The sequence below is a fragment of the Euprymna scolopes genome, chromosome 21 (assembly GCF_053919585.1).
Source record: "Euprymna scolopes isolate OS-2025 chromosome 21, ASM5391958v1, whole genome shotgun sequence".
Taxonomy (NCBI): Eukaryota; Metazoa; Mollusca; class Cephalopoda; order Sepiida; family Sepiolidae; genus Euprymna; species Euprymna scolopes.
Genome location: NC_136502.1, coordinates 61,570,515 through 61,582,373, shown reverse-complemented (window position 1 = coordinate 61,582,373; position 11,859 = coordinate 61,570,515). Strand labels below are relative to the sequence as shown.

Below are 11,859 nucleotides of genomic sequence, written 5' to 3'. Positions count from 1 at the left end.
ATTTTGTGATGAAACGATGTAAGAAAATAAAAACCGTTATTTCGTGGGAACAAAATATATCGAAATCAAAGACAAATACAACAAATAAAGTCGTTACACATCAGTATGACGAGAGGCATATTCTTCTGGATTTTATTTTTAAAAAAGCTGAATTGACCTTTCACCTCGTTATTAAATGTACATTTTTTTATTTGGATGTTCCATTTTAATTCAAATTTTGTTGATGTATTTTTTAATTACTAAAAGCTAACTAAAGATATGTTGGGAAAGTTTCTTTTAATTCCTTCTTTTACATTTTCTCAAACATTCCTTAGTAGTTCCATTTAATGTAACGTTGGCATCGAATTTCAACATCGAATATAATTTTTGTATCTGTCACTGGTCTAGCTATTTTGTTGGATTTTAGCATGTATGCAGGTTGATTATAAATAAATCAAACCCAGAGTGTAATGGTAACTTGATACTTTTATGGGATATTTTTAATCAGGATTTTTACTTGTACTTTCTAATAATTGTGTCGTGTATTCTTGTGGATTTAACCCGATTTTTATTTCCTTTATTTGTTCTTAAATGTGAACTCGTATGCCCAACTCTATTACAAGTTAGACAAGTATTAAAACGGTAGGGCAATCCCTAAATCAATGATGAGATCCGTAATGGAAACAGGGGCTGTAGCCCCTGTTTCCATTGCAGATAAGTTTTCCTGATTTTTAATGGGGTGATTTGTTTTTGTAGGGGAGTTAACATATGCTTTCTCATGTGAACAATATTCTTAGCACCTTGTTTCAATTTACAAGTGTTCAGCAGTTTTCGGCTATGTTCTATAAGATTGAATTTAGTTCGCTTTCTAACTTTTTTAGGAATCTTCCTCTGATTTCTGTATCAACAAGTCCATACCCAAATATTACCCATTTAAAATTATACACGCTTGGTTGCAAGTTTGAAACGATTGATGCAAAAGTCAAGTAGTCTCCATTATCTTTTCTTGTTAAGTTCATACATTTCCACCTTTTGTGGAACAGGGAAGCTTTTGAACTATATAGTTCTGTTAGAAGTTTAACAGCTTCAGCAAAAGTGAAGGGAATAAGTGAAATTGCCAATTGCACTCCAAAAAAGAAGAATAACATCTCTATGGTAAATGCATTACGCGTAAATTGTAGAAAAAGTTGACCATGATTTGATGGCATGAAAATATCAGTAAAAACAGTTATAGTAGTGTGTGCAGTGTAAATATCCTAGATCAAATTGATCGCTTCTCTTTCCAAACTGGTGCTTTTGTTGACAACTTTGTAGAAAGTTCTAGATTTGATAGTTTTCTTGGCGCATGTGTTGGCCAATCTGTGCAATGGTGGTAAAGTTGCACTTAATTCAACTTCCTATCAAATAGTTACTCAAAAGAAGATACAATTATGCCCATTTAGTCTGCACCTCTAACAATGAAAATGCTATTTCAAACTATTATGACAAACCAACAGACTCATATCGCCGCTTGAGCACATCTAAAAAGAAAAACAAAAAAACTTGATATTCATTTTATGTTTGTTTTGTTTCTTCAAACTCCAGTTGGTTTCTTTGCTTGTACGGCAACCAGTTTCTGAGAAAGAAATGTGTGGCGTGAAATTAACATCGCATCTCCTCCAGGAATTCTCCCCTCAAGAAATCAGAGACTTGCATATTGTTTTCAATGCATTTGATATGAATTCAGACGGGTAAGTACATGAGCATAAGAGTGCTCGGGGGGGGGGACTTCATTAGTTAGTTTTGTAACCTTTTTATTTACTTAAAATATTGCTGAAAAAAGAACATTTAATAGTAAAAACATAAAAAATACTTATTTAAAATAATGAAGGAAGTTTACTTATATCATTTTTAACAGTAACACTATCTTTTAAAAGAAAATAGTTAGTGTTAAATTAAATTCCATTTTTCAAATCGCTATGATGTTCAATTTGAAACCTCATAGATAGATAGTTAGATAGATATCAGTGGCCTGGTAAGGCCACAGGCGAGATAACCAAGTAAAAAAAAATCCTAAGTAAAGGTCATTGCAAAGCAGAAAAATTAAAGTTGACCTGCCAGGACACTATATATACAAATGTAAGCAAATTTGGGCATGTTTTATTAATTTGGAAATATAGGTTCTTTTTTACCAATTGTCATAAAATTTTAACCATAGAATAGTATTATAATCTTCAAGAGGCCTACAAATGTTAAAGTAGTTTCGTTGCATAAAACCAAAGATGTGAGCATTTCAGTATTCAATTTGCCGACGATATATATGTATACCACCTTTTTTTGGCAATTTTATAAGTTCCAAATCTCAGCGACTATTGATCAGAATTTAACAAATGAAGACTCGTTGAAAAGGTAATGACCTGAATTGTATAGTGGGTGATGTGACATTTACCCTTAAGGTCACATATTAACGGAATCATCCATCATCCAGAGCCTATTTTTGGCACTTTTTACAGCCATAAAATGTTTCAATCATAGTCATTTGTTTTCCTAGTTTTGCATATGAATTACAAAATATCTGATATTTCCCCAAAACCTCTGACTGCTATGGTTTCAAATGATCTGAAATAATAGCAAGAGGAGACTTGATTCCAAATATTTTTCATATGTTATATCTCCCCTCTTTGGTTTTCTACATAAAGTAAATTTCACAGTGTATAAGGATTATTTGATACTGGAGATATTCATAATCGTACACTATTTCCAAAAGAGGGGAGATATAACATATGAGAAATATTTGGAATCAAGTCTCCCCTTGCTGTTACTTCAGATCATTTGAAACAATAGCAGTAAATTTTAGTCTCCCCTCCATCAAGGCCAGAGATTTGGGGGAAATATATATATATATATATATATATACACTAGTGGGGGTATCTGGCCTTGCCCAATCATAAAATACACTTAAATATATGCGTGATATATTCATGCAGATTTCATATTTATTATTATAAAGCCAATTCTCTATTGAATATTATATTGTACCTAATATATAGTACTGATTTCCAAATAAACTGCCATCAACTAGAATAGAAACCAAAACATTTAATGCTTCAGCTTTGTTCCCTACAGTTTGAGCTATTGACAAATAGATAAGAAAAAGTTTCTAATAGAGAAAATAAGTCTTCTACATATGGAATAGTACTAACAAAATATAATCTCTCTAAGCAGCTTTCAACCAAGTTCTAAATGTTTATGCTTTTACTAATAAGCCAGCATTTATCTAAAAGGCACTTGGAGATTAATGAAATTGATGAATGAAAGGATTGAAAATAATGAATAGAATTAATCTGATCATTTATGACAAGTGTGAGATCATCAGATTTTCATTCCATTAATTGTTTTTAATTCTCTCATAATAGTCCTCATGATCCAACTGACAATCTATTAATTTCATTAACATTTATTCTTGAGTGGCTTTTAGCCTTGATAAGTAATGATTCATTAGTAAATAAAAGACACACTTAGCTGTCTTAACAATTCTATAGATACAGTAACGTCTGCATAAATATGGATGCAACATCAAGGGAGGCAATCCAGTTGTAAATTAATAGAGGTGATGTGAAAGCTGCATTCTAGTGAAGCAATGGAAATGACTTTCATTTATTTACTTGACAGCTTGCTGCACTTCAAAGAGGTTTCTGTTGTGTTAATGTCACTCGGCTTCAAACAAGATCTACAAAAGACATCAGATATGATGGAAGCCGTTGCTCTCAAAAAAACGAAGTAAGAACAATGTCTTTTCAGAAATTTTTTTGTTCATTTAGATCAGGACTGATAATTTATATTATTCCAACGACTATTTTCATCTTATTTGTTATATTCACAACATAACTTGCGACCTTCTTCGGGAGTAACTTTTTTAAAACTTGGGAATCCTTATGTTAAACTTGGAGGTTTAAATATTTATATATATAAGATAAATTATCTATATATAAACACTGGTATTTATATTAGATTGAAGTATACCATTGTGTATATCAGGTAAACACTAAATCCTTTTGATTTCATAATATATATATATATTAAATAAAAGATAAAGAATAAAAGTTATATCATCAGATCATCTATCTTTCCTTTTTGATCTGATGATAAAAAAAAGTTATATATAACTTTTATTCCTCATCTTTCATTGAATATATTTAATTGCTCCTCTTGTTGAACTCCATGTGTTGAACTTTATCTTGATAAGTTTGTATTGTTAAAGATATCTTTCATAATTTCGCTGTATATACATGTGTGTGTGTGTGTGTGTGTGTGTGTGTGTGTGTGTGTGTGTGAAAATACAAAAGGAAAAACAATTTAAACAAAAATAAATCATCAAAAACAAGAGATTTATTGGTTTGGGTCAGATAAACGAACGTCAAACCAGTAAAGCTATCGTTTTTGATGATTTATTTGTGCGTTTAATTAATTTTTCTTGTCTTTTTCACACATCCTATCTCCACGGCAATTTAATTCATTATATATTGTGTATTTTATCCTCATATACATTACATATTATTATTATAATGATATTATGTATTAAAAACTATACATTACAGTGTCTATTAGACGTACCCGGATTTCATTGATGTGGTCATGCTAAATTTAGGATTTGTCAGTCTTGTGTTATTTTATGGAAGGTTCCAAAATTCTTATTAACAAGAAAAACGCCTCATACTACACATAATACAACGGTTAACGATTAAGGCTTTTGGGGGTTAAAGTTTCAATCATTACTACAGCTGATGATAAAAACTAACAATGATTAACACTTCTACTCGGTCATTGCTGAACATTGCGAATAATCTTAGCACATGGATTAAAATAAAGGTTCAATTTGAAATTCTGTATAAGTTTCTGAGTTTTACATAAAGATTCTCAATTTTGAAAATATGCACTTGAAGAAGGTCAAAGGTTAGTTCGTACAAAACATTGTAAAAATAACCACTAAGATAAAAATAGTCCACATAATCTGAATAATACAAATACTTTATTCACATCAATATATGATAAAAGACGTGCATCTATATTATTATTCAGATCTACTTTTACATTATTATGAAGCTGTCATAAATAGCTTTTTTCTTACAAAATCAATATTTAATTTGGATTAGTCAGTCAATTGCAGCAATTATTGGTTTCTGTTCTCTACAATTGCAATTTGAAATTCCAATCGATTTGCCCAAGTGGCCAAATGTGGGTTTACAATTTAAAAGGTGTCTGGATGAATCAACTCCCAGTTAAGAGATGTGCTAGTACTCTTAACAAATCAAGCCTTTCATGCATGAAACAGAAACTTTCATTGACTTACACCGTAAAATACTATGAAAGATATGACTTGATCTGAAGCTAGTGGATTAAAATAGTTGCTTTAAATGTAAATTATAAAAAACTAACTCTTTAAAGATTCAAGAGATAGCCAGAAGAATAGATAGATAGATAGATAGATAGAGAAAGAGACAGACAAAGGGGAGAAATCAGTGACCGATTGTACACTAAAAAACTAAGGTCTCTCCAAATCAAGCTCCCCCAAAGAACAAAAGATTTTAGATTTTCTGTATAGAAAATTAGCACTAGTCAGATTTCTCAGTTGTCTTTTCTTTTCAACCAAGAGCAACATAATGTTTTTTTTGTTTTAGGGTCGTCAGCCATACAGTCAAGTCTCTGACTCCAAAGTTCTGCAGATATTTTCAACAGCGTCAGCACAAAACAAAACAGAACAACCAGTCGAAGCACATAGAATTTAATGTTATAGTTAACAGACAAAATTGGTTCTTCGATTGCCTACCATTGTTCTTGTTTCAACGTTTTTTTTTTTTGTTTTTTTTTGCAGTTACATCAACTTTTGTCAGTTCTTGGAATGTATCTTTTTTTACCAAGGAAGAAGCAGCAAAGATATCTATGAAGAAATAAGAAAAGGATTCAAGGCACTTGATTTAAGTAAGCAATCTTGACTGGAGACGAAGATTGCTAGAATATAGATCAGTATATCATTGAAGCTGACATATCGATATTTGATTCTGTCTTGTTTTTGTAAAAAACATAAGCTAAAGTTTTTTTTTTTATAATTCACTAGGAATTATAAAAATCTTTAGTCTGTGTCTTTACAAAAACAATTCCAGTGTATTTCATTGATTACATAGTCTATCCAACCCGGTAATTCTTTCATTAATGAGCACTTACAGAGATTCACTGTTATGAATATTATACTTATTACTGCCTCCACATGCACATCTAACCTACTTTCCACTCAAAGAATAATATGCACAATTTATATATTAAAACGAATTGACAGTTGATGTAATGGTTCGAGGTGCAATACTTAGAGACAGAGGTTGTGAAGTCGAACTTTGGCTTTGGATGTTATTCTCATAAGGTTTGTAATCTCCAAACTTCTTTAAATTTTATGAAACTCAGGAATCTGTATAGAATTTATTTAACTCATGAGGGTAGCTTGCTCTTGTTTGATAGAAGTATTAAGTAATTCATAATTGTATTCTTAGTATCATCTGCATTGAGGATTGAACCTTAAACGTCGAAAAGACTTTCACTTAGAAATGATTTTTACTTAACAACATTGTGAGAATAGCATCACAGATGAGAACAGTAATCCAAATAATCCAAATTATCAATCCTCATCAAAAAAATTCTGAAGCAAAAAAACACATAATCTACGGAAATTAGAACCCCAAAGTTCTTTCGATGTCTAAAACAAATTTTAAATACAAATAATTTACTCAATGCTTGAAGTAAATTATTCACAATGATAAAAAATTTTTCACTGTAAATCGGGCTAAAACGTAAGAGTAAATTGGTCGACCATAGTCGAGGACAACCTGAAGGCTCCATTTTCATCATACAGAGATGTAGAAGAAGGCATTACTCCATTCCCAAGATTACTCCACCTACCCTTGATCCTCACCTTATACTGTTGTGTTTAACAAGAGTGGGGGAAGGGCATTGAGTACCATTTTTTTTTATCTTAAAAGTATTCACTGGGTCACCTGATGCATTAGTGAATACTTTTATATTCGTATAAATTTGAGGGTTATTTTGTGTATTGATATTCATATTAAAAACCCTTTTTTCTATTTATTTAAAAAGAAAATACAACTTTGTTAAATATGAGTCGTGGAATTGAATTCATTTGCAAAAGATTTAGGTAATTTGCATATTCTTTTAAACATTAATTTTAATTAGTTTTTTCGATTTTCTTATGGGATGATCATCGTTAGTTAACTATTCATGCAGACATTTTACATGATTTATACTTGCGTAATATTTGCGTAAAAAGGTTATAGTAAACACAGATTTCTTTCTATATATATTTATGTATGTGCATATATATTTGTTGAAAGAATTTTGCCTACCAAACTCCTCTGTTAGTTTTTAGTCTACAGATATGAAACTTAATATAAAGAGCATTCGAACGCAAAACTTTATATTTGGGGTTTAGCCGGGGAAATTTGGTGCGAAAGTGAAAATTAAAGAAATGGAATTTGCCAGGTGAAGGTCGAACGACAGCATTACGAATATGCATGCGTAACGTGATAACTATTAGTTCATGTTTTAATTTTTAGTTTTGCAGCAAACATGTCTTCATAGCTCAGGCATTAACATCAAAAGAAAAAGTATATTGTAAGCTAAACATGTTGGTTTCGATTCTCGGTGGTGGTGCACCAGTCATTTTTAAAAAGTTTTTTAAAATCATTGCTATATATTGAGTCCAATATAATCTATCTAGCTATATATCTATAAAAGTGAACGTGTGTGTGTGTGTGTGTGTGTGTGTGTGTGTACATTTCCCTACACAATAACTGTCAATTTTCAGTCTACAAACTCGAAATTTGATATACAGGGTACTGAGATTTGGGAAAATCTTTGTAATTCATTTTCGGCCAGAAATTTAGCTGTTAAGGAGTCAAAGGTCAACTATTTGACCTTTGAGAACTCTAGCAAATACCTTCGCCAATTTTGGGTATAAACACTTGAAATTTTAGATATAGGTTCCTTGGACATGGATCTAACTTAATAACTTGATTTGAGCCCAAAACAATAAATGTTAAGGGATCATAATAGGGGTCAAAGTTTAAAAAAATTTGACTTCTGCGGTCTCTATCAAATTACTCATGCGGTCTCTATCAAATTACTCATACAATTTCTGATCAAAACATTTGAAATTTTACATAAAGGGTATTCAGAGATAGAGCAAGCTTTTTTAATTGGTTTGGGTCGAAAATTTGAGCTATAAATATATAAATCTATGTATGTATGTTTGCATGTCTGCCTAAAACTTTCGACAGAGGCGACGGATTTTCACAAGATCAGTATCATTTTGAAAATCGACCCTTCAGACACCAAATACCGAAAAATTGACTAAAAACATTAATTTCTTCACCCTCAACTGGGCACTTTTCTACCGGGAGGAGTCGCTTTTTCCACTGATATTTTCGAAAGTTATCCCCTCTTTTCGATTGTCTAGCCTTAATTTAAACCTACGTCACTTCCGGTTTGCTGGTGGTCCTAACAGCAAAGACGTCATGTTTTTTTCCTGTTCTTTTCCTCCTTTGCGGTACAGGTTCGAGCCTGCCTTCCTACTACCACTTTTTTTTTTTTTTTTTTTTCCTCGCTCAACACACACCTCCAAACACCCGGGAAACGCCGGACGCCAATGCTAGTGTAATGATAAATACGAAATCTGCATTAATCAAAATATCATATTTTAAAATATGATATTTTGAAATATGATATTTTAAAATATGATATTTTAAAATATGATATTTTAAAATATCATTAATCAAGAAATAATATTTAAGCGTAGTTTACGGCCGGGTGGCCTACTAGTTTATGAAATAAAGCTGATGTAAGCTTTATGCTGACCCTATTAACGTTTACACAAATTCTTTTTAATAAAAAAAAAATTGAAACACTTGGCTCTTACAATTTATAAATTGAAAGGTTAAAAACAACTGTAAATATGATTTTGCAACGATGCCCCAAAGATTTAAAAATAATTTCTTTGAAATTCTTATTTAGATTCTTTGGACGTTCTTATCTTGAATATTGCTTTCACAACATTTTGGTCGATTTAACTTCTGACCTTCTTCAGGTGTATCGTGTCAAACTCGGCAATCTTCACAGAATTTCTAACAGAACTAATTAATCCGCAGGTGTTGCAGGCTTTCATTCCACCAGCGTGACTGGATAGCCGTTAAGTAATTCACAACTGTATTTTTGATCGCTCACAGTGCAGATTGAACTTTCAACCTTTTACAACCTATTTCTAGATATAAATATCACATTATTACTACATATATTATTATTATATATTGGTATGATATTATTATATACATATATTGGTATGATATTATTATATACATATATTGGTATGATATTATTATATACATATATTGGTATGATATTATTATATACATATATTGGTATGATATTATTATATATATATATTGGTATGATATTATTATATACATATATTGGTATTATATTATTATATACATATATTGGTATTATATTATTATATACATATATTGGTATTATATTATTATATACATATATTGGTATTATATTATTATATACATATATTGGTATTATATATATTTTTTACTGCCTACTTATTACTATATGATCTATTATTAACGGTTCCCATATCGTGTTAAATTTTATATCTACATCCAGAAATAAAATAGGTTTAAGGGTCTTAAAATTGTCTGCAAGGACTCGTGACACAGTGGATAGAGTACTTAGAGAAATTCAATAGTAAAAGTGACATTCTTTTGAAGGTTCAATCCACACTATGGGCAACTGAAAATACAATTGTGAATTACTTAAAACTTTCATCCATAGACGGAATGAAACAATGCTCTCCTCGCGGATTAAATAAGGGGTTCTGTTCGAAATTCCATTCAGACTCCTGAGTTAAAAAGAAGAAAAAAAAAAACAAAAAAACGAAAAAGTACTTGCGGCTAAACTGTCCACTCAAGTTGTCCCTATAAATCTGGTCCCCATAATACTTCAGTAGTAATATGCTTTATTTGAAGGTAAAAAAAAAATAAAATAAAATAGAGCTAGCAGAGCCAGTTAGCAAGGGAAGGACAAAGAAAAGATAGAAGAAAAAAACTATAAATGTGTTTATCTGTTAATTTTATTTCCCCAGATCAAGATGGACATTTGGATCTTTCAGACCTGGAGGAAGCGGGTGAGAATCTTGGCTTGAAACTGACCCGCCATGATTATACAGAAATGATCGAAGATGCTGACAAGAATGGCGATGGCAGAGTTAACTTGATGGAATTTTCCAACATCATGCTACAAACAAATCTTTTTTTTCAATCTGATGTTTGACATTTTGTTTTACTCTAAACTGAGACCACAGTATTGGATCAGGTGACAAAAATGAAAATAAAAATTATGACAACAGTGGATGGTGGGATGTGAAATGATCAAATCTCATCTGCAGATTATTTATTAGATTAACCATTATTTCGTAATGTTTATAATCTTATATATGAAATTATGTCAAATGGATTTTAAAAGTTGAACCTAAATTGCACTGATAAATAAAAATTTGATTTTTATTAGCCAATTTCATTTATAATGTTATTGGCAGTAAATAGACATATTTCACTATAATTAATTTAATCTGCTTTGGTAGTTTGCGAGTATCTAGACATGTTTAAATAAACACCTACAAATAATAATAAAAAAAGGAGAATTACTCTTTTTCTTTGATTAAAAATTAGTATTTCTCATTTGCTTTGTTTATACTGAACCTAACAAAAAAGATGGTACACAGAACTATTCACAAAAGACATTTGAATGTCATAGATTCTGGACAACATCTAATCGGTACAACTGGCACATATATAAATAAAAAAGAATTCACCCTAGCACTTGAAGTCCTTCCATATCACTAATATACACTAGTTGTTGATTATGCATAATCTCTCTATGTAAAATATAATGCATGCATATGTGCGTGTGAAAAAAAGTTAAAGAATCTACATCAAACTTAAGTGTATTCTTATATAAAATTTAACAGAGAAAACAATGGATGTATTCTCAAAACTCTAAGAAGGCTATGAAGGCATAACCCCCATTAAAGCTTCACATATATTAAGATATATTTGAGGGAGATAAACAATTTGGATGAAATTGTTGTTGGTTATGAGAATTAGAATATTTCATATGAGCATGAAACTATTAACAATAGAAAAATGATAACATTACAAGAACAATATCTACTATAGAATAAAATGATTACAGAAATTCCTCTCTGGACCAAATTTCTGTATGTTTGCAATAACAGAGGTCACATACAAATTTATGTCTAAACTATTATCCACCATCTTATGTAACTTTAGAACACTGTTATAGACACATTTATTCATCATAATAAAATCCTACATTACATCACCATGATCGCCAACATCTTCTGAGGAAGTAGTTGGTATTTTTCCCTCCAAGTCTTATGTCTTGCCACCGCACCCAGTCATTACCGGGAAGAAGTACACTCATTATTACTATACTGAGATTGCACCCTTTGTAATTGGATCAAAAACTTGTATACACACCATTAACTTTCCATTACAAAAATAACAATTTCTCCCTTCATTTCCCATTGGCTGAGACCTGACAAATCGATTATAATGAAATACAATCTTAACACATACACAAACACACTCAACATTTACAAATATGGCTGCTCTCTCTACACAATGCAACCCTTAAAAAAAATACATTCATCCAAATACAACTATATCAAACTTCAATTATCAGAAATTTCAGTACTGATACACTAATACTTACATATATACACACATTAACTATTTGAAACAATCACACTCC

The 11,859-nt window shown here is 30.8% G+C and overlaps 1 protein-coding gene across 3 annotated transcripts in view; it reads left to right on the top strand.

Annotated features, from left to right (window-relative positions):
• LOC145242410 (uncharacterized) overlaps positions 1–10,726 on the top strand; it is an 87,398-nt gene extending 76,672 nt beyond the window's left edge. For 2 of the 3 annotated variants that reach the window (XM_080105445.1, XM_080105444.1), the window contains 4 exons: positions 1,564–1,709; positions 3,631–3,738; positions 5,831–5,937; positions 10,169–10,726. In XM_080105445.1, the coding sequence (XP_079961571.1) occupies positions 1,564–1,709; positions 3,631–3,738; positions 5,831–5,937; positions 10,169–10,356 (549 nt within the window). In that variant the 3' untranslated portion in view covers positions 10,357–10,726. The remainder of the gene's footprint in view (positions 1–1,563; positions 1,710–3,630; positions 3,739–5,830; positions 5,938–10,168) is intronic. The other variant, XM_080105446.1, reaches the window with a different exon arrangement.
• Positions 10,727–11,859: the final 1,133 nt, after the last annotated feature.